The 23,584-nt window shown below is 36.1% G+C and overlaps 1 protein-coding gene across 1 annotated transcript in view; it reads left to right on the top strand.

The window, feature by feature from the left end:
* HELZ (helicase with zinc finger) overlaps positions 1-23,584 on the top strand; it is a 73,277-nt gene that overhangs the window by 5,287 nt on the left and 44,406 nt on the right. Inside the window, exons 3-12 of the mRNA XM_009323671.1 lie at positions 125-249; positions 2,790-2,846; positions 3,692-3,740; positions 4,156-4,231; positions 7,226-7,424; positions 8,517-8,624; positions 8,948-9,245; positions 12,666-12,933; positions 17,714-18,047; positions 23,380-23,510. Coding sequence (XP_009321946.1) covers positions 125-249; positions 2,790-2,846; positions 3,692-3,740; positions 4,156-4,231; positions 7,226-7,424; positions 8,517-8,624; positions 8,948-9,245; positions 12,666-12,933; positions 17,714-18,047; positions 23,380-23,510 — 1,645 coding nt within the window. The remainder of the gene's footprint in view (positions 1-124; positions 250-2,789; positions 2,847-3,691; positions 3,741-4,155; positions 4,232-7,225; positions 7,425-8,516; positions 8,625-8,947; positions 9,246-12,665; positions 12,934-17,713; positions 18,048-23,379; positions 23,511-23,584) is intronic.

Raw genomic sequence — 23,584 nt, 5'->3', positions numbered from 1 at the left:
AAGAAGCCATGGATTCAACCCGAGTTTCAGACTTTATTTTCATGTTAAAGATGAAGGAAAACTGTATATACTTTATCTAAATGTATACTGTGATGAAGCTAATAGTTGCTGATTTGTGTTGCAGTGCTGGGAGAGGGGCTAGCCAAGGGAGATGGATCTTTCCGTGCAGTGCTCTGCTGCATGCATCTTAAAGGGAAGCTGCAAATTGTGTCTAATGTTCTTTCCAAATCACTGATGGGTGAATCACTGGTAAGTGGGTTTGCTGCAATCTACATAATTTAAAAAGCAGTTTTGTATTTCCTTTTTTAAAAATGTGTTTCATAACAAACTTCTGAACATATGTTTGGCTGGCAGGTTGCAACAAAAATGATTTGTATGAAAAAGACAAAGATAAGTATATGGGCACACATGTATAATCAGGATATTAAGGTTGTTGCATTACCAGTGTTTCAGAGTTGTTACAATTTTGAAAAGTTTTTTTCGTTGTTGGCTCTGAGTCCTCGAGGAATGCCAAATAATTTGCATATTTGTGCGACTGACTAGAATAACGTAAATCTCAAACTTTTGCTTACTTTTTTTTAAATTGCACCTGACACCATTTTGTATGTACTTCAGGAAGTTTAGCCATTAAAGCAGAAAAATTATTGATAGGAATTTTAAATAACTGGCCCATGATAAGTTGTAAAACAGCATGAAAAGCTTTTCAGGAAAAGAAAAAGCTTTGCATTTCAAGATGAAGATAAGGTTTGAGTTCAAAGCTTCTATTTTACCCTTGAGCTGTCAAAACTTTTAAAGATGCTTTTAACCCCATCCATGTAAGTAACTGTTCTGCCTCTTATGTGACTACTCATATGGGGAAAATTAAGGACATATATAAGTCTCCAAAGGATAATGTCCTTTTTATTTCTGTAATCTAGATTAAATAGCATGCAGTTCATCACCATGAACTGCTGGTGATGCTAAATCCAGAAACATGGTCATAGCACAAACAAGAGCAGCTCTGGTCAGACCATGAGGAATGTGTAAGTGACATCAGAAACTGTTGTAGGAGGGCCTGTTACCTTGAAATTGGATCATGTCTCCTATATCTTGGTGCTTAACTTAATCAGTAGGTTGTTTTTGAGAGGGAGTTCTGTTTGTCTGTCTGGTGTATATCCTGAATTTCCTCCCCCCCCGCCATTGGCTATTTTTACATAAAGAAAAGGGTTTTTTTCTTTGTTTAGCTGGTGTTTTCTAATGAAAAAATGTTTCATTGAAGAATTCCTTGTGAAGTCGAAGGAAACTTGCCTTCAGAAAAAATTAGTAAAATAGCCACAAGCTCCTTATCGCAGGAAGGTTACAGTGCCCTTGTTTTGAGCTGTTGTTGTGCAAATAAAGGTAACTTCTCATATAATTCCAGAGTGTTGTCCCAAAGCGGAATTTGAGAGGTTTTACAAGCTTTAGGTTTGTATACACAGTTGTTTTCAGTAGGAATATTAAAACCAGCAACTGATTTACTGACTTCTGCCATTGTCTGAGAGGAGAAATGAAACAAAGTTTTGGAATGAATTTACTGAAGAGTTGGAATCCAGAGCTGTTCCTCCCCAGTGACTTAAGAGACTTAAGAGAATGATTCTTGCTAACTTTTTTATGCTCTAATACATATAAGCTCAACAGGTTCAATTCGCAGCCTTTCTGCTGAAGAAGTGAAAAATCATTTTGAAAAAAGCCCAAGTGTGAGAATTGTTGAGTGTGTAATTTTTCAGCAAAGAGAGTAATTTCTGCTGCTCAGTAGCACAGTCAAAATGTGGAGAAGTCTAACAAATGTAGTAGCACTTAATTAAATTTCTGCAAGAGATTATTGAAATAAACCCCACAGGTCTGGGTTCCTTTAATCAAAGTTTTGACTTACATGAGTGTGAAATTGGTACACTTAGCTATATATTTCAGATAAATTCAATTTTGAAAGATTTTTACTTCAGATGTACTTGAATATGCAGTTATTTTTAGTTACATGGCTAATCTTTGCTTTTTAGCGAAAACTCCAAAAATTACATAGTCTATCTACATCAGAGCAGAAGGAGTTACGAAACTGTACAAATTAGTAATATGTAAAGTAGATCCTTAAGAAGAGATGAACCCATCACTGCAATAGCAGTGAAAGTTTATTACATTAATTCCTTTAGAGTCGAAGTGTTTCAGTAAGCAGAGCATATGGCTCATGTATAATGCTTTTCATCAGTAGCTTACAAAGTGCTCTGAGAAGACCATCAGTATCACTGTCCCCATTTTGCAGATGGGAAACTGAGGCATGGAGAGGTGAAGTGACTTGCCTAAGGTCAACCAGCAGGCCAGTAGCCAAGCTTATAATTGAGCATAGATCTCCTGAGTCCTTGTCCATTGGGCTGTACTGCCTCCAGGGCTACTGTGCATGTAGAGTACTGTTCTGGAGAACAGCAATCAATAATTATTGTAGCTGTTAATGTTTGTCTTGAGTGGCAGCTAAACTTCATAAGAAATTTTTTTTCCCAAGTTGTTCTACATAGGCCGCTCTCCTGCGTTGTCCTGTATCGGTACTTGCTGTAAGTCTAGTGCTGTTTTTGGCCAGTGTAAAATTCCCTTTTTCACCGAAATGCTTGCTCAGTGTTACGTAGTATGTCATTTAAAGTTGTGCATTGTAAGTCAAACTGATTTTACCTTCTTGCCCTTCTCCTTGGTGGTGGTGCAGGGGGAAATGAACTTTGTTGCTGTGGTTTAATGCCTGTGAAGGTTTATGTGTTTGATGTATTACTGTTATTTCTCCCCCCCAGAACGGGATGGTAACTAAAGATCTGACACGACTGAAAACACTTCTTGCTGAAACAGAGGTAATAATGAGCATATTATTGGGAAAATAATGAGCAGTACCTGAAACAGCTGAAAGGCTTGTTTTCATGTGTCCCAGGAGATCCAGGCTCACTATGAACATACTGGTTCAAACATTATTGTTTCCACTGGTCTGTCGGTCTTTACCACCTACCTATTCAGGAGCCTTTCATCGCAATCTTGCATGACGTATGAGAACATAGAGAAAGATGCTAATAGGTTGTCGACTCTCTTGAAGTGGCGAGTAGAAAGAATTCAAAGCATTTAGATCTGTATTATTTATTTATTTATTGTATTTTTCTCTCTTGGAAATGATTCTGAAGTCATAAACATGACTTAAGAAATTGGCTAACAAATATAAATGCCCTCTCAGTCACCTTTTTTTGTATTAGAGGTTAATCTGTCATGTCTATTGATTGAATTGCCACTTCTTTTTTTCTTCTTTTTTTTTTCTTCTTATGCTTTGTCGTTGATCTGGGCTTTATTTTTAATGTAGATTCAAAGCTGAAAGACATCTCAATACAGTTTAGACTTCTGGCCTTTTAAAAACTTTACTGCAGTCTGCATTAAAACGAACACAGGGTCCTGTAAAAATCTCTAAAATTTTCTTCTAACAATGAGTGGACTCAGTGTTCCTGTCAAAATTCCTTTTATCAACGGCTGCAATCCAGTTGTTAGGTTAATATGAAATTCATGATTGTGACTGGGAGTGATTTCAGACTTCTGATTAATATTTTTGTATTGGTTGTTCTAAAACACATTTTGACAGCAAAGAAGCCAAAGCAGTTCTTGTTGATGAAATTGTTTTGTGTTCCTTTATAACTGTGTTTTTTTTATATAATTGTAGGCAGCTGGTAAAGTACCATCAGGATATCATGTAGAAGATTTAGAAGAAGGTATGTAACTCAGTTCTAAAGCTACTTCATTTTGTAGTGCGAAGACTTGTATTCTGCTGAGTGCTCAGCACTGCATGGTAGTCAAAAAGCAAAAAAGGGGCTTGACTATCGTGATGAGCCCTGGGGGTTGAGGTAGAATTATCTCATCATTGACTGAATTTGGAGGCAGACGTTTCTATTTATTGGTCAAAGTGCTGTATCAGAGCCTGCTCCATTCTGCAAATTGTTTGAAACTTGCCTTCACAGCCTGTTCTAAATGAATTTGTTAGGGATTGAAAATTAATTTTTGGTGGATAATTTTGCATTTGTACACTTTGGGTCGATGTTTAGAGATATGGTACCCTGGACAGTTAACTCTCCGACTCAGAAATACTTGGCAATTAGAAACGTAACCTAAGTTTTGACTACTCTGCAGGGTCCCGGGATGGCTGGCAGTTCCGCCCTCCGCCCAGGGGAGTCACAAGCAGTGAAGAATATACACTATGTAAAAGGTAAAGTCATTGCTTTATATCAGCATTCTCCAAGGGATCATAACGATTCCTCTTTTATTTAATTGCTGACAGAATGATTAAGAGGTCAGGAAAATGAAGGTACCTGTTAGAGCAGGAGTTGACTCGTTCACAGTTTTTTGGAAGGGTCAGTTTATCCAGAAGCACCTCAGTTTATAAAATGGAATCACTAGCTCCGTTTTCATAAGAGAGTGGTTTGAGGACCATTTTTCTAGTGACAGGCCAGCATCTGTCTTTTTCCCCTACCTTTTCTAATTTTTATAATTTCGGAGATGTGAAAAGTTCCCACAGACAACAGTGTTAGCAGACTGAAGCAGAGAGAAGTGTGCTTTGACAGCAGATAGGGTGCATCCCTTCAGATAAATGGGCTTTGTTGATAGATGGTCTTTGTCTTCGAATTAAAAAAAAGTTTGTAGAATTTCCCTCCAGATGTCGTGATTTCCATTTTGCGTAAGCTCAAATACAGAGAGGTGAATTGCCTTGCTGAAGATCCGATGGCTTGTACTGGAGTTTCTTCTTGTCTTTTTCAGTCTACTAGTTGATATTGCCTGTAGTTTGTGGTGTTAATCGTCATTACTTATGTAAAACTGTATTAATATATTAACGGGGAGGAACCATCATTATGCACTTGATTCTGCCATATATGTAACTGATGCAAATAAATTAATTTAAGAAAATGAGCAGGAATCAGACCTGCTTTTTAAATTACATGACTGAATCGCTGAATTTGGGCTACTTTTGGTGTGATTTTCTAGAGATGCTAAATCTTTGCAACTCTTGTTGACTTTTATCATATCTGGTGCATATTCAGCAATTTTTAAAAAGCAGATATTTACAGTTTTTAGCTCATGATGATTTACACTGTGTTTCCAACCATTGCTCTGAAACATTTTTCCACTAAAGCTGTAATTAGCTTTATACACACTGTTAACCCTTACAGTGAGAAGGATGTGCCTTACTCAGCAAATCTATAGGAACAGTATCATTCTGACCATGGATTAAAGATTTTAGTTCCTTGTGAGGAGGCAGTTACAGGTACTGAATACGAATTTTTTAAGTTGTGGTTTATTTTTCCCCTGTGTGCCAAAAAGCAGTAGGAGTACAGCATATTTATTCTAGATAAGGAAGCTATGGAATTGCAGGAGGTATTAAATAAGAAACTAAAAATGAGGGGGAAAAAAAGTGTCTATTAAAATATGAACAATGAGAACTTGGAAAAAATGCATAATGATGACAAATTTTAAAGTAATATGCTTTCCTATTAAATAATGAGAAGTAAAACCACTTGATTTTAAGTCTGCTTTGTAGCTAATAAGAACAGGTCAACAATTTTTTATGCTTGCACTCCATTTACTTTGGGCCATGAAAGTCATAATTGTACTTTAGCATTCTAATGCAATGGTGGATTGGAAAATTTACAATAAAAATACTGAAATTGACTGCCAGGAAAAATATTTTAATTTAAAGTATATTAAGGAACATATTTTGAGAACGCCTGTAGTAACATCGTGATATAGATCACGCTTATTTTATTTACAATTTGGGCACTCAAACCTTTAAATACTTAAACTTTTCTGAAAGGAAAAGTGGATGCTTAATCAAATTATAATGACTAATGCAAGTGTGGCCTAGATATCCAGGTACTTTTGCTGCAAGGTTTTCATGTCATAGTCGGGTGTTACTTGTTTTTATCACATTGCTCAAAGTTCACATTCTAATTCACGTTACATTACAGCATAAATATACTACAGAAAGGTTATTCAGCCACTGATCCCCTTCTGCTGTCTTCATCGATGTGGGGTCCTGACTTGCTGTATTAATTTAGTCTTGGTGCATCCTTTCTTTTTTACAGTAACTCATCACTGTAGGAAGACATTTTTAATATAAGTATATACATAGATATCCACATGAAATTCAAATATAATTATGTTTACAGAGTTTCTATAAACTTAATATTCTGACAGAGATCAGCCTGCCTGGCTTTATTTATAATAAATGTGATGCTTACATTAACTCTTTATAGTCTCCTTATGTAAAACAAACAAAACAGCCTCCTGGCCTGATGTTTGTTCTGTATATCCAATACTTTCTTAGTACCTTCAGAACTTACCTCCTCTCCCATTTTATTCTTTGTTTTTTCATCTATTTAAGTGCTTCAGTTTTGAAGAAGGTGCAGCTACTGCCTTGTGTTTTATAATTTTAATACAAAGTTTAATTATAAAAATAGTTCCCAAGTTATACAGGCATTTGCCCAGACTTGCAATAAATTCTGAGAATTAGAATGCTTAAATTGTATACAGGCATTTGGAATATCATTAATTTTGATGCATCAGCACATGCCATTAAATGAAAAATGTACTACTTTAATAAATCCTTAACCTCTGCAAAACCAGATCCTTTTAGACTGATACACCCTTTACAAAGAGGAGGATTAAACCTTTTCCTTGAGAGATGATTTCTGTGTCGGTGTATTTAGTAGAAAGGACCATGTGATGTCACTGTTGCTCCAGGAAAAACTGCTGAATGAGTATTTATCAGCTAATAACTTAACCATTGGAGGAAATTTGCTATATCTTCCCTTTGCCCCTGATTAACAGTGTTTTATTCATATTAATACAGTGCCTAGTCATTTCAGGGATGGTCCATGATCTCATTGTGTTAATTGCTGTACAAACACTTGATTCTTTCTTTCTCTGAAGCTGGAGATTTCTTAAGAAGGCTTGTGTCCCCCTATGTTTCAAAGAAATTTGATATACTTTTCTGGACTTTGCAGTAGGAGAGGCTCCTGCCTCTCTTACAAAATGCTGTGTAGATGTATATATTTCCAAATTAGTTCACATGGACTAAACTGCCTTTAGTTCTGTGAGAGTCTTAAAGAACGTCCTTCTGGCTTTAAAAGTAAAATTTTGATAAATTTCTTTTTTTAATTGGAGACTGAAAAGTTCAAGGCATAATCGTTTTTCCTATTTTATGTAGATTTTTAGAGCAAGGGATCTGCAGGTACGGTGCACAGTGTACTTCAGCACATTCCCAGGAAGAGCTAACAGAATGGCAAAAACGATATGCTTCCCGCTTGATCAGATTAAAACAGCAGAAGGAAAACAAACAATGTTCGGGCAGTTATATGGAAACCTTGATTGAGAAATGGATGAATTCGTTATCTCCTGAGAAAGTGGTAAGGAAAATATACTACTTCCCTATGTGCTCATATTTAAAACTAACAGATGAGCCTGTTTTTGGCCCTTACTATCAGAGCTGGTCGAATTACTCCTTACCAAGAAATTGTCCAACCAATTTGCTCCCCTTTCCATCCTGTCCTATGTCTTCTTGCAAAGATACCAGAGACTTAGGCTGATTTCTGCAAACGTACTCATTCTTTACAGGAATTCAGTAGAGTTTGTGAATTACAGCTTATGGGTTAATGACAGCTTGTTCATTTTGCATATTTACTTTTCCCAGTGCAGGATGGGTCAGCCAAGTCTCATGGTATTGTTCCTGTTCCTTGACTAGATGGCAGAACTTTTTAAACTGGAGAACAATAAATGGCGAAGCTTTCACGACTTAGTGGAGAATACTCTTGTTTGTGCATGGCTCCTTTTCTTTGCCTGCAGCTGCAGGCACTTGTATAAAGAACAGCCAATCCCCTAAATGTTCAAAAAAAGTTTGAACACCGAAGAGTGTGGGGTATGGATATGCTCAAACTTAGCAGCTGTTTGGAATTCCAAAGAATGTTTTTGCGGCATTCGACCAGCTCTACTTACCACTGACCCTAAGGAGTTTTCGGTCCATCTATTGTTGATTAAAATCTGGGAAGAGTGGACTTCCTGCAAAATGCATTAATGAGCAGAAAGCCTGATTCTAGTTTCCTGGTGTCTCTAGTAGTCTCATTGACGTCAGTGAGATCTGGGGTCTTCTGGAAATGCAGTCTTTGGGCCTCATTGTATCAGATTCTTCTTTCCAAATGAAATCATGTTCTACTTTAAACATTTACAATTAAGTTGGTTTTTGAAAATCAAGTCCCGTGGTTAATTGTCCTTAAATGGTTATATTCTTTGCTTACGCAGTATGATCTATGAGATTTGGCTTGCTTGTCTCTCTGAACTAGCACATATTTTGATTAATTCCTATGCAGGACTTGCATCAATCCTGTACAATCTAGGAAACCGTTCTTTCCACTTTCTGTTAAAAATACTACCTTTTACTGAATGTTTTTATTTTGATACTGTCTGTAGAATTTTAATGTTATCTTCTTTTTCTTTTAATCTAGCTTAGTGAATGTGTAGAAGGAGTGAGAGTAGAACATAATCCTGAGCTATCGGTAACTGTCACCACCAAAAAGTCTCATCAGACATGGACATTTGCTCTCACTTGTAAGGTAGGACTACTTATCTTTTGAAAGTGAGTCAATAATAACTAGAATGCAGCCCATAACCTTTTGCGATTAAGATTTCAATTGCGTAATTCTTCTTAAAATAGAGAAACTTCGTAGCGCCATCCCTTCTCTCTCTCTTTTCCCACCAGCTTTGGTGATTATGTATCGACTGCCCAGATTTCTGGAAAGTAAGCAGGACTTGTACCTGCTCTGAGAAGTTGAGAGTTGTTACAAGCTCTCATTATCTGATTGCAAATGAAGATATTCCTGAAATAATTTCAGTTTTCCAACATACTGTCATTTCAACCTTTGCATTTTTTTTATAGCCTGCAAGAATGCTGTATCGAGTGGCATTGCTTTATGATGCCCATCGTCCACATTTTAGTATCGTTGCAATATCTGCTGGAGACAGCACTACCCAGGTATCACAAGAAGTTCCAGAAAACTGTCAGGAATGGATAGGAGGAAAGATGGTCCAGAACGGAATAGATCATTATATATACAAAGTCAGTATAGCCTTTAACACAGAAATCTTTGGAACTTTTCGCCAAACTGTTGTGTTTGATTTTGGATTAGAACCAGTCCTCATGCAACGAGTAATGATTGATGCTGCTTCAACTGAAGGTAATGTATTAAAAAATTTTTTTGGAACAGTGGAAATCTTTCATGCCATCTCTTTCCTTTTCACGCTTCTGGGCAGAACAGCATCTGTATTAACAACTAGTGAATGTCTTTTACTGTATGTTATGTTCATCATATATATGAATACAAATAGTGGACAAAAGCTTCAAAGGGTCTAAATAAGGCAGATAACTGGAGTATGGCTATTACTGTGTCGGGATATGACTCCTAAATCTTGTTGAAAAGCTGGGAATTTCTAGTTTGGTATGTGTCTGAAGGCAGCACTGGAAGTTGAAGTATGTTTATGTTTTTATAATCGATCTTGTATTGATGAAAATGTTAAATATGTAGAAAAAGGTCAGTAGAGAGATGAAGTGTTTCTGTGTAAGAATACACCTGGTAATTCATTCAATAATTAAAGCAGACTATCTGAGAAGTTGTTTGGGTTTTGTTGTTGTTTTTTTTTTTCTCCTCCTGCAATATCTGATTAGGTTTGTCAAAGGCAAGAAGCAAAGTATAGGCTTGTAACTCAATGAATTGCTGTTGACGTGAATTTTGAAAATGTGAAGAAAGTGTAACTATATTTTTGTGTGTGTTCCAGTAAAAAAAACACCCAACCACTACATGTTACTGTAGGGGTTGTATTCTGTTTATGAAATTGATCTGTGCCTCTCAGTTCAAACCTGAAATAACTCCATTATCAGAAAGATGTCAACAAATTGAAAGATGTTCGAAGAAGTGCAGAAAAGAAGGAAGCACTTTGATTTATGGTAAAAGATTGAGAGACCTAAATATAGGTCACTGTCACTTGCCACTTGAGTATGGTAATTTTTTATGAAAACTTGAGAGATACAGACACCAAAGAAACAGAATTGTAGCACTGGGATGTAAGCAGGAGGAAGACGAAGAAAAAGGAAAAAGAAGGATAAAAGGTGAAACTAAGAAAACAGCAGTTTTCTATTCCTGGCCCTTATTTTCATATAACAGGTTAACATTTGTAACATTAACAAAAAGAAACTGTAAATAGCAAATACCAAAGATCATGAACTGATCTTTCCAGATGACCCAAGTACTTGTAGCCAAGAGCGGGAAGACTGTACAGGTTGTAATGTCTCTCGAAGCAGAGAATATTGCATTGCGAATGAGACACTATGCTTAGAAGCGAGGCTGTGGTCTTTTCAGGAGCTATTACCTGATCTCCGTGTAATAATGTGGGCAGTCACAGCTGGCAGGCTTCTGAAGACATTGAGTTTGTGGAGAACAGGTGTCCTTTTATTGTAAACCTGTTTAAGATCAAGAAACCCAAGCCATAACTTATTTGCAAAGTCAAAGTCACTGTCAAACCAATCTGTGGTCTTGGTCCTTGTTGGCTTAAACTAACCTCTAACCAGAGCGATACAAGGAACAGCCAATTCAAGTCCACGTGAAAGTGATGGATGAAGCTGATGTAGCACTCTCTAGCATTAGTTACTGATAGTTCCTTTTCACTGCTTGTCTGTGTGCAGAAGGATACTGAAGTCTTCAAGCAGGTTGTTACTAATATTTATTTCAAAAGAGTGCTAGCTGTTTTACAGATAAATGTAAGTACAAAATCCTGAGCTTTTTCCTAAGGTAATCTAAGAAGTGTGTAAGCAGGCAAGTGAAAGGGATAACTATGTCGGATGTCTGTCCGATTCTGTTGTTTCTTTTACTTTTGGTATATATGGGATCCCATGGATTGGGATCTCATGGAAGCGCTTTTCAAACAGAAAGCTGCCCGAGGTCTCTAAGTGAAAGGGATAACTATGTCGGATGTCTGTCCGATTCCATTGTTTCTTTTACTTTTGGTATATATGGATTGGGATCTCATGGAAGTGCTTTTCAAACAAAGCTGCTCAAGGTCTCTACATTTGCATGTATTTCAGCGCCCTGTCTGGATATCTAGGCAGGAAAGAAAGGTCAACATCACAATATTTTAACGGAGGAGCATCCATTATGCATTTTGAAATCTTTATTTGCTGTGGAAAAAGAGAACTAGGAGAGGTTTTCTGTGCACTGAGAATGTACAAAATGCTCTTTAAGAAAGAGTCATCATATGCGCAATCTGTGCCAGGAACTGTTTATGTCAGGCTTCCAGTGCAAGCCTCTCTAGTGCTGGGAATTAAATGGCTGTCTTTCTAGCACACAAGGACTCGATCCCAGCACAATTACTGAGCTTTTGTGATCTGAGGTGTGGTTAGTACCAGAGAAAGCTTCATTTATGATGAGATGATTTCAAACACAGAAACCACACAAACATGGACTTTTTCTTGCCATATAACCATACTAATATGGTTCAGGCTTGAGGTAGATATTTAAATTTGACTTCTCAGTGAACACATACTTAACAAGATTAGTGAGTGAGATAAGCTATGTTCCTGTAGTCATAGTTGAACTGAACTGGGATTTCTTTTGCTAAAAAGCTGTTTTCCTTCTATTTAGAATAAAGACAGTCAAGATGATCTTAAGTATTTAATTTGAATTTGAAAATATCTTTTTTTTGCAGATTTTTCAGCATTGGTGTGATATCCTGGATACCTATCTTAAATCTTACTCAGAGATAATACATTAAGATATCATAGCTTCACTATAAATGCCAAATATTTTCAGCTCTGCAATGTAACTGCAGTTCTGTTAAATGATGCACTGTTGTCATGGTGTTTTTGTGGTGGTAATGGATATATTTTAGGTGGCTGTAGACAGTGCTTGGTCTTCTGTTTCTCATTTAAGCTATGTGGTCCCTGAAATCAGAGTATACTGAAAAATTAATTTCCTTTTAATTTTCTAACTTTATATCATGTTAGGTTACATTTCCAAAGTTTTGCCTAGCAAACTAACTTTAGCTATATAATGCAACTCTCTGCAGAATGCACATAGTATGGTACTGTAGAATTTTTTTTAAAGGCTTTCACAATGTTGCAAATTTAATGATTTCTTACCAGCTAGTTTATGAACTTGTTTTTATTACCTTCTAAATTTTATAGTATATATTGTAAGGTTCTTCACTACTTTATATTTTTGAAATGAGATGATGTTGCAGGTAGGCTTTGAAAGCGTATTGCGATGCCAAGTCCTTCAAAGTTGCTTGCAGTTATTAAAATAAAAGTGCTTTCCTTGTTTGTCTGTGTTAATTCTATTTGCTATCTATAAAATATTTTATTTTCTAATATTGTTTGAGAGCCTGCTTGCTCTCTATGTACACCTGAAAAGTAGGGATGGTAATTACTACCAGTGAACTTACTAAAGCTGTCGTAGGCAGAGGGGACTCTCACCTACATTTAGTTCATTATCTCTGATGGGGTTATTTTTAGCAGTGTGGTTTTTTGTTTTGTTTGTTTTTAATAAAAGCAATACACATACCGAGTTTGAACTTACTTCCTTTTGCTATGATGTATCTACATCCAGATCTTGAATACCTGATGCATGCACGGCAACAGCTACTAACCACAGCTAAGCGTTGGGACTCTACTTCTAAGACTATTGTAGAATTTGAGCCTAATGAAACTACTGAATTGGAGAAGAGCCTTCTTACCAGATACCAAATCCCTCTATCTGCTGACCAGCTATTTACACAATCTGTCCTGGACAAATCATTGACCAAGACCAACTATCAGTCACGGCTACATGACCTCCTTTACATAGAGGAAATAGCACAGTATAAGGAAGTTAGCAAGTAAGTGATACCTTTGTAAAAATACTTCTTAGATATTTCTTGCTGTCCTATTAAAATGAGGATGGCAACTTTTTTCATTAAACCTACATGATTGTTTAAGATACTAAGTCTTCCTGTTTCTTGGAAATGATGTTGACTATGAGTCTGGAAATAGTAACTTTTGATAAAGGTCACTAGCACTTAACAATGTAATTGACTGATAACTCATTTAAAACACATTGTATGTATCAGTCTATGCTTACGGTTGGAGGCACTAAACGCTATTGTACAATGTTTTGTTAATGTCTGCATAATAATTATTTTTGTATAGTTTTTTGGCTCTATACAAAAAAGATAATAATAGGAATCATATTTTTGTTTCTTGGTGAAAGTAGGTTGTAGCAAAGTAATATATGAAATCTTTGTATAAAAGGCCTTGAGGGAGTGTAAAATAGTTTTTTTTCTTTTTTCTTTTTTTTTAAGAAAAAGGTTGAATTGTAGGTGGATCAAACTCTGATCTTACGATGATGTGGCAGCTGACTTTATTATATTTATTCTCTAAATAGGCTGAAAACCAGCTTGTGAATAAAAGGCATACACTATACATTTTTTGTTTGTTTTGTTCTGTAATATCTTTGGGTATTATGTACATATTACCCAACTGGATTAGCTGCATGAACAAATACAGAGTTAGGAAAAAGATGTGAGCTTCCCATGTATAGACTCTCATGGGGCCTTTTTTTTGTAGTTTGATATTTGCGGTTAAAAATTTTGCCTTCACTCATGTGGTGCGAAAGAGTTTTAAAGTGTCGCACTACTCAGAATGGAAAGTCAAAAAGGTATAACTTCCCTTTAACCTAATTTGGTAGCAAATTTAGTTCTATCAATTACTTAAGTTCCAAATCAGAAATGTCTTTTTAAGACATACCACTCTGGAGCTACAGAGGTTCAGCTGAATCACCCCTCTAGAATTTAGGAAGCAAATACTATGAGTAGTTGTTTTTCTAATGCTTTTAAAGCAGAAAAATGGTTCCGTTTCTTTTTTGTATCTCAGATGAAGGGCAGTATATTTGAACTATTTTTCTTCAAATCTTTCATCGCTGCTGCGCTCTGCTCTTGAGCTGGAATCTAAAATACGGAGGAAACATGCTTAAACACTGTTTTCAGCATACAGAAATATTCTCCATCATACATATTTATAATCAGGTTGAGTTTTTTTAAGGCTTTTTAAAACAAAAGTGTGTTTAAAGTAAACATTATGAAATATGATATAAAAGTAAACAATATTTTTACTGAGTGAATTTTCACATTGAGAATTACACTCTCATGCCTCATAGGAAACCAAAGAGCAGCATGCCTGTAGAAATAAAAGAATAATGAGTGTATCCTGTGTGTAATGCTTCCCCTTTGGACAATTTGGTGCAGCGATAAGTTATTGCTCTTCTTTTTCTGTCTAGTAGATTAATAAAAGTAAGTTTTAATAATGTTCTTGGAATCTTCTGTTTTGATAATGTTGATGACAAATATTCTTTTGATCTTGTAGCTGACCCACTTTATTGCACCACGGCTCAAACTAGCACACTTTCCTGATCCTCTGTGGCTAAGATCACACACTTGGTGTTCTCTAGTGAAGTGTCAGGGTTGCAAGCCTAGAAATGGGCCCAGAAATACAAATGCAAGTGGGTTGTAATACCTCTGAAGTGGTGCCATGAGTGAAAATGTTGTTGAGCTGCTACTCTCTAATGGGTTTGTGTATGCGTATCTTAAAAGTAGTAGGGTTGTCAACATGGTCTCTTATGACAAGACTGGAATAACACGAGTGTCTGCAGTTCAGATTGGAATGAATTGTTGGGTTTTAAGAATGTTGATGATTTCTCACTTTCTAGGAAAACACTGTTTCAGACTTTACGTGGGATCACCTGAGTGGAACTACTGAAAAGTAGTGGATGAAGGTTGCAGTGGCTTTAAAAAAGTCTTGAACTCAGTTATAAGGGAGTGCATTCTGGATAGTCTCAGGGAGCTTTACTTCTCAATCATGTTTATTCTGATATTTCAAGAGGCATTTATAAAAATTACTCCACATGAGTACATCACAAAATAGAGTAATAAAGGTTAGAATAAAGGAGCCACTGCTGTCTTAATTTCCAAATGTAAACATACTCTGTGAGGAAAAGCCAAACGATGTTCTGATCTAGATACCAGTTTGGTTTTGGAAAGTTTTGCCCTACATACAATCTGTTGATGGTTTTAAAACTCCTCCTTTCTCTCTTGCACATTCAGAAGAAAAACAGCATATAATTGTTAGAGTGGCTAGGTCTTGCTGTGTATTTTCTTGTACGGACATCAAAGAATGTGTGTGGTGACATATAGCTCCTTCCATGCAGTACGCTGTCTGCTACCAGAGTTACAGAGCACATTTATCCTTGGGGCTGTGAAAGCTTAAAATACTGGTTTTGATGGAAAATAAATTTGCTTTTGTCATTACTATGTCTCACATTTATCAATACATAGGTAGGCGTCACACTGCACACCGTGTCTGAACTCTGCATGTATAAATGTAAGAGGAAATGAGCTGAACGTACTTTTAAGAAATCGTTATATGGGGCTTTGTTCAGAATGGGTTTATTTGCCTTTTGGGAATTTATTGTTTGCATTGGTACTGGATGAATTAACGATTTATGAAGTCTTTCTTTAATTCCTGTGATTTGAAATATCAATAACAGGCTTTTCTGTAGCTGGTTTCATTAACACTGCAATTAGAGGGGATTTTGCAGTGCTTAGGAGGAAGTGTAAGTTTTTGTTTGTTCGATTTGTATAAACCTGCAAAGCAAGGGTGAGGAATGGATGAAAGAAGCAACTTCTGATTTTTTTAAATCTAATCCTTAGAGGATTTTGTAGTTTAATGGTTTGCCAGAAGGTGTCAGCTTACTCAATAGAAATAGCTTGATAATCTGTAAACTTTAGATTCCCTTTAGCACAGCAGATTCAGTTTAGTCATTTATAAAGACACTAACTTGTGCCTTGTCTCAGAATGGCAGTAATACTGTCTTCCAGCACATTTTTACAAGTCCGAATTTGAGAATGAGCTGATGCATATTCAGTAGCATAAGGATTCAACTTTAGGAATGTTTTAACAAAATAAATTCACAATAGCATGTGATTGTATCTTAGTAACAATGCTGAGCTCTTGGTTACTGTGTTAAATGTTTTATGTAGTATTTTAACAATCACCTGAATGAGATATGAGCTGCTTTAGATGTTGCTAACTTGCTGACAGCTGCTTTGGAATAGTGCAGCAGTTGTATAGAAGAAAGCTTGTTTTTTGTTTTCGTTTTTTTTAGCACGTGTGGAAATGGGAAGGAAGGATTACACTTAATTCTAGTGTGCTCCCTGAAGTACATGCTTTTGAGTGATTGCTTTAACTGTAGCTTGTGCAGTAACCTTTGTGGTTACTGATGAACTGAACAAATCCGTGTTCAGTAAGAAGACATCTCTTGCTTTTTGAGAGTGGAGGAGTGTGAAATTTGAATCTGACTTAATGCCTATATTACGTAAAGAAGCAACCATTACCACAAGGGGGCAAACTTGCAATTTTTGTGTAAGACTCATGATTTGCCAGTTATGAAAAAAATATATTTGATTGGCTCGGTAGATGTTTAATTACCATGTGAGCTAAAATGTTGGATTTTATTGTTATGGGCTTATGATTATTGACACTACAGGGCTTAAATGATAAATTACCAGTTTATTAGCTTAAAATAGAAATTATAAAAAGAACAGATCAAATAAAAATAGTATGAGTATGAAAAGTATTATAAGAAAGTGAGGTTTTCTCCAAGAAATATTATTTCATTTATGATAACCTTTGGTTTATGCTTTTTTTTTTCCCCTGTAATTTGTTGCAAATTCAGGAGAAAGTTGCTGATGAGAAGAGAACTGAATATTGTTAGTGTGACAGACTTTTTTTCCCCCCTTTTGTTCTTTTTAAAACCAGGTTGAAGCAATCTGTTTAAAAAAACCCAAACACTCTAGGAGGAGATTACTATGTATTGGTGAGAAGTCAATAAAGTGTGCTAATAAGTCACTTTAATGTGTTATGCATGTGACTTCTAGAAAATGGTAACTACAAAGAATGAATTTGTTACATCTCTGATTACAGGAGGAACTTGCTGCTAATAGGAATTCTGTGGATAGATGTTTTATATGGCTGAGCCTGTGATGCCGTTCCTTCATTTCAGATAAAATTATCTCATTTTAATGCCTACATTCTGATTTTTTTCAAGGCATTTTAATCAATCCCTCTGAATTATGTTTATAATACCATTTACCTTTTAAGACGTAGATTGCCATCTTTGGTGTGCAGCCTGGAAGAGATAGATGAAATAAATAGAAATCTCGCTTTGTTCTTTGCCTGCATGTCTCTCCTTGAATACCTAACATAAGCTTACAAACTATTCAAATAGGAATTTTTACTGCTTTGGGACATGCACAGCAACTCTAATTCACCCTAAACTTATTTTGGTCTCAGAAAATCTAGTATTTGATTCTTTTTTGTGCGGGTTCCTTTTTTAAGCTTCATAGATCTTGATTCTTTTGAATATCTGTTTTATGGGCTATAATTAAAAGGAAAATGTATAAACGTTCCACAGCTAGGTACTTATGAAGGGCCAGTTTGGCTATACTTGTTTATGTTTAAAAGTTACACATTCAGAATGTAAAGCAGTGAATCTTCAGTCTGAATGCATGAAACTTCTGAATCTGAGAGCGTTTTTCTGCACTGACTTGATGCTTTCTTACTTAGGTTCAACATAAAAGTGCAATTGCAGATTGTAGCAAGCTTCATGCTCACTGGTGTTTCTGGAGGTGCAAAGTATGCCCAAAACGGACAACTTTTTGGCCGCTTTAAGCTCACTGAAACGCTTTCGGAAGACACTTTGGCTGGACGGCTGGTGATGACCAAAGTCAATGCTGTTTATTTATTGCCTGTCACTAAAGAGAAGTCAGCACAGACCCAAGGAACCAAAGAGAAGGTTTATGAAGCAGCTATTGAGGAGAAAACAAAGGATTATATCTTCTTGAGGGTATCCAGGGAATGCTGCGAAGAACTTAATCTTCGGGCAGATTGTGAAATGCAGGTAAGTCTGAGTGGAAGTGGTTTTGTTATGGGAACTGTTTGCGTTGTGTCTGTTTTGGCTCCACCCAAAATAATTGCTTGAAGGTATGAAAAGGAATTTTATTATTCATCATCAAACACAGAAAGCAGAATGCAGATGAGAATTTCAGATAGGTGAAATCTATGTGTGTGTGCGTGTGTATGTATGAGTCGTCTTATTTGGAAAATAAATTAATATTTTAGAACTGTTACAGAGTAAAAAATACATTTTAATGAATTTCATTTCTGGCAAAATTCTTCTGAGATGATAAGACATTGCTTGCAGATTTTTGCTTGTATATCTCATAGTTTTGAGAGTGTGATTTGTAAGTTGTTTTGGACATTGTTTTTATGTCTCTGGTTCAAATACAAAGCCCTCTCTCTATGGACTTGTAAAGGAAAGCTTTGTCTTATTTTTATTTTCCTGCAGGTAGGTGTTTGTGGGTAGTTCATGGGCTTTCTTCCACCAGACCTACCTATCCTCTCCCCTCTCATTCTAAAACCACTGAATATATTGCTTACTCCTGCTGCCTGGACTTTTCTCCAGCTTAGTCTCTCTGATGTGGCTTCTGTTGTTCTGTCCATCATAGCCATACTCACCAGAGACCTCAGGAACCTTTTCCTTATGAAGTCAAAGGAGGGGGTTTTCTATTCTTGTGTTTTTTCTCCGAAAAAGAAAAAAAAAAAATCTCTGCTGCTCTTGACATAGCCAGCTAGAACTCGGTCTTGGATAACTTGCATCTTGGACTCTTTATTTTGTATCTTCTCATTCTTTTTGTATCTTTTCATTCTTTTTGTTTGTGTCAATGTGGATTCCACTATTTGTTCCTAGCCCTGAGGTGAGATTAATTTTTAATAAGGTGTTGAGGTTATGAATGGGCCTTGTGCCGCTTTCTGCGCCCGTATCAGAACAAAAGGAATATTGTCCTTCAGTGGAAAAGTCTTCAATTTACAGTATTTCCTTGATGAAGATGATGAGGGTTGATAGATGGAGGCATGAGGAAGGTGAATAAATACTTTTTATAATATATATACACAGTGTTTCAGAATGAGGATATTTGCCTCCATGGCTCTCACTCTGCTGACACTTATCCAAGACAGATATTTACCTGTCTTGGAGGCTTTCAGTCACAAAATGAGGAGTTATAACACTTTTGCTAGAGAAAATTGTGTTGGCAGTAAGATCAGGCTTTTGTTTGCTTTGCAGTTAACATGAAATGGGTGAGGATTTTTTTTTTTTTAATATTGTGTAGTTTGCCGACAAGATAGTGCATTAGATGTAAATGCATGTAAGGGAAGACAAAGCTCTTTGTCTTCTCCTCACCCATCTCCAGTATGTGTCTGCTGTAGACCTTGTGCTTGATCTTGTTACCAAACAGAAATAACCTCAAATTAAGGTCACTGGAATTGCTTGAAGTGAATGCATTTTAACCAAATTATTATCTCCTCCCATTCATTTTGTTTTGGGGAAACATATGCAAGAATCCTAATGTCTTAATTTAACATAGATAATTGGTCTGGGAAAACTTATGTTGTTCTGGGCTCTTGGCTTTGTGTTTGTTTTCTTAAAACAATAATTAAACTTACTAATTGATTCTATAAGAAACTCCATTGGAATGCAAAATGAGCTGGGCCTTCACTAACTGGCTTATTTTTCTTCGAGTGTCTTATAAAACTTCGCCTGAGGCAGCAAATCTATTCTGAATTAAAAATTGAGTCCTAAAGTTATTTGTAAAATTGTTTAGTACTTCATACATATACAGTACTACATACATATTTGACTGGTGGTCAAATCCTTAAAGTGCTACCTATATTTTAATGCATTCTAATTGTGGGGCAATTTTTTTCTGATTAAGTATTAACTGGAAATTTGGAAAGGGATCCTCAGGTTAGAACTGAGGATATTGTAATTTGGATGTATAGTGTTTTTATTAAAGATGCTGGAAATATTGCTGTTGTCGTCAGTGGAGTTAGTATTCCCTATGTGATTCTTAAACATTGACAAAATTGCTTTTATTTCTGTAGGTTTTGGATAAATTAAGCGGTCTGCTTCCTTTCCTCTTCTAGTAATTCATCTTGGAAACTTCCTGATCACTTGTTTGCCTGTTGTCCTGGCTTAACTGTAATAAATACACAATTCTGCTTTTATCAAGGGCACCATTCATGAAGGTGGGATGGAGTGAACTGGTGCTTTAAACCCCCTTGGCTGCTGCTCTTTTTGGTGGCCAATCTAACATGCGACTGTGTTATTTTTGGAGTGGTTACTCTGTTCTGTGTCCTCTTCTGTGAAACTGGCAATGGATTGCTTCCTTTCCCACTGTTTTTGTATTACGGAATATATATTAAAGCAGGTTACATGCCTCTCCTTCACAGATGGCCTCATTCAGTACTCTGCAACAGCAAATATAATATTTGATTAAATCCAAACTGGATTAAAAACAAAACAAATCACAAGCTGTTAAAGAAAGTGGTGAATGCAGGTAAATAATAAGAGGTATTTAATGCTAGGCACCTTGCTTGGACTCCCAGAAGGGGCTATTAAAGCGTCGCTCAGATGAGCATCACAATTTTTCTGCATTTAAATTATCATTGTTATATTGGGTGGTCTTTTGTTAGCCTTGCATCTGTCTGAGGAAAGATATTTTTCCTGTATAGATCAAACTGTGAGGTTGGGACCATTGCCATTTGTGTGGAAGTCTTTTCCAAACACCTGCGGGACGTTGTTGGGCAGACCAGTTGGCACTGGCTAGAGGTGGGTAGGAGAGAGCTTTGGAAGGCAGCTCGAGGTGCCCCTTGGGCAGGACGAGCTGGCGCTGTCGTTCTTGGCAAGTGCTGAACCACACTGCTTTTCAAGACCAGGGTGTTTACTAAGGTAGTGGATAGGCATAAACTACATGGTGGAACAGTGGGGGAAAAAAATTATTAAATGTGTCCTGTTTAAAAAAAGTTGTCCTAGCAGTTACAATCACTGTAGTGAACTCTGTGCTTAACGTTGTGCAGATTTGTTACTGCCCTTTTCTTCAGAGTTATGGTTATACATCTTGCTGTAAAATGTGATAGCCAAGATGAATATTTAAGATCCTCGTATCTGCCAGAGAATGAAAGTTAATGGCTACATTCTGCACTGATACACGCAAACATTGTTTATTTACAGCAAAGCTAGTGTTGATTTCACATGCTACCTAATAATATGAACAGTGTAATATTTAGAAAAAAGAAAATGCTAAAAGCTGTGTTTTGCGAATCCTTTTGAAGGAGATGATCTTCAAGTAGTAAATATTACTGCAAGAGGGTTTTTACAGGTGTGATCCCTATGGTAGGAAGTGACTTTGTGGGCAGATAAAGGAGTGTCAGGTCCAACAAGTAGTTAAATCTAGAAGGCTAAATTATTCCTCCATAGGAGGAATTTTCCTCCATAGGAGAAGGTTCATGAGAGAAGTTTATATGGCTTTGAATGAGGCCTGTCGTGTTTAGAGAAGTGATTGTCTGCTTTTCTAACTAATTTTTTTTTCCTTTTTTTTCCCCAAGTTTGCTGTCTTGTTTTGATAACCACAGGGATCTTTAATACAACAAATTGTTTTTTTGTTTGTAGTATATAAGGAAAACTTATTTTAGCTGACAAGGACTTTTTAAAGTCTTCATATAAATTGTCAGAAAAGATAATTACAAAAATATATTCTAGTATTGCTTTGTGTTTGTTGAACTTTCTGGTCGGTAGCAATAATTATAATGAGATTAAAGTATTATTAAGTAATAACAGACTGACTAATAGAGAATCGGTGAGTGCTAGAGGAGAAAATGAGTGGATCTGAGACCAGATTTTTGCTTTGGGCACGGGGGTGCATTTGGAATGACTGTGTCACCTCTGTGGCGTTTCTCTGGGATGACCGCAGCTTTGCCCCATCTCTTCAGCAGTGTGATGGTGCTGATGTACCAGCTTCAGCTCGTCTTTACTCTGTTTTTATTTTTCTCATCTGTTCATTGGTAGTACAGAACCAGCTTCTGTAAGGTGGTTGTAAAGGTATCAGTAAAGATGACCATAGAAATTTTAAATATTACTGGTATGCTTTCCAGGTAAATGAGGGGTACTTTCCCAGACAGGTTGCAGTGATTTGTCTGCCTGTTTGTAAGCATGCTCACAGTTCATTGTAAATCTCAAAGGTACTTATTTACTCTTACTTAATCACAAATGCTCATTAGAGCCGTAGCACAGTAATTACGTAAATATTTAGTGATAGATAGCAATGCTTTGGAAAAAACCTAAAAATGTGTGTCAGTCACTTGAAGTTCTTCAGCAGCTTTGGGTGGTTTTATGCTGTTTTATATTAGTGCAAATCTGTGTCAAATCTTGTATAAAGGCTTCTGTGTTAGTTGTTAACATGTAGTTCTTTGGCGCAACGCTCTGATCAGATTCATTTGTTTTTGGAGAGATTAATAATTGCAAATTTAAATATGTGTAAATGATAATCTGAGTAAACTGTTTTTATGAATTGTTTCCCCAGGAGCTGCTTTTATCTCCTGTTCAAATTTAGAATGTATTTTTCTCTTTGCTCTTTTAGTAAATGTATGTATAAACTAATTTCACTATCCATTGTTCAGGTCTGAATTTAATCAGGGATGTTAATGTGCTCTGCATTTTGTTTCTGGCTTTGTACCAGAATTTTGATGGCATTATCTTCTATTTACTAGCATTAAACCCCAAGTAATAGAACAAAGAAATGTATGTATTGATAAGCAACTAATTGTTAGAAATTAACTTTTGGAGAGTCCTAATAATTGAACATAAATGATGTTATATTATTCCAGAATGTTTGACTAGAAATAAATAATGTTTGAGATTTATCTCTGCTGGTCACACATCTGATTTATGTCATCTGTTGACCCGTAAAAATTTCTGGCCTGTCACTTATTCGAGGTTGTTGTTACAATAAGGGATGGAAGCTTATATATTTGTAAAAACAATGTTTTAGGACAGTAATATTTTCCAGGAGTATTTTTTGTATTCAGAAAATAATTCCAAGAATGTTTTCCCTTTAATTTTTTTCTGAAAATACAGTGGAACCTAATCTTAAAAGTCAAACAACAAAATTACATTAGAGAAAATGTGGTATTTATCTTTGCTTCAAAACAAACAAAAAAAAGGAGCAAGTTAATTTTATTGCAAATTGATTGAATGATGTTTGCTGTTTTCTTCTGAGAGTCAGTAGTTTGCAGGAAGATAAAAATGTATCATACGCAGCAAAGTCTAATGAGTGTTTTCTAAATCAATAATTTTTAGTTCACGTCTTCATTTATGCATTTATTTTGTACTGCAGGTTGAACTTCAGTTTCAGTTAAATCGCTTACCCCTCTGTGAAATGCATTATGCCTTGGACAGGATTAAGGACAACAGTATTTTGTTTCCAGATGTCAGCATGACTCCCACCATACCCTGGAGTCCCAACAGGTACAAGAATACAAACACTTTAATATCAAAGATCGTATGGTAATGCAGTACTGAATTTCTCATAACAGATGGCT

Source organism: Pygoscelis adeliae, unplaced genomic scaffold (genome assembly GCF_000699105.1).
Source record: "Pygoscelis adeliae isolate BGI_AS28 unplaced genomic scaffold, ASM69910v1 Scaffold75, whole genome shotgun sequence".
NCBI lineage: Eukaryota > Metazoa > Chordata > Aves > Sphenisciformes > Spheniscidae > Pygoscelis > Pygoscelis adeliae.
The sequence above is the reverse complement of the archived record's forward strand: the minus strand, read 5'-3'. Positions and strand labels throughout refer to the sequence as shown.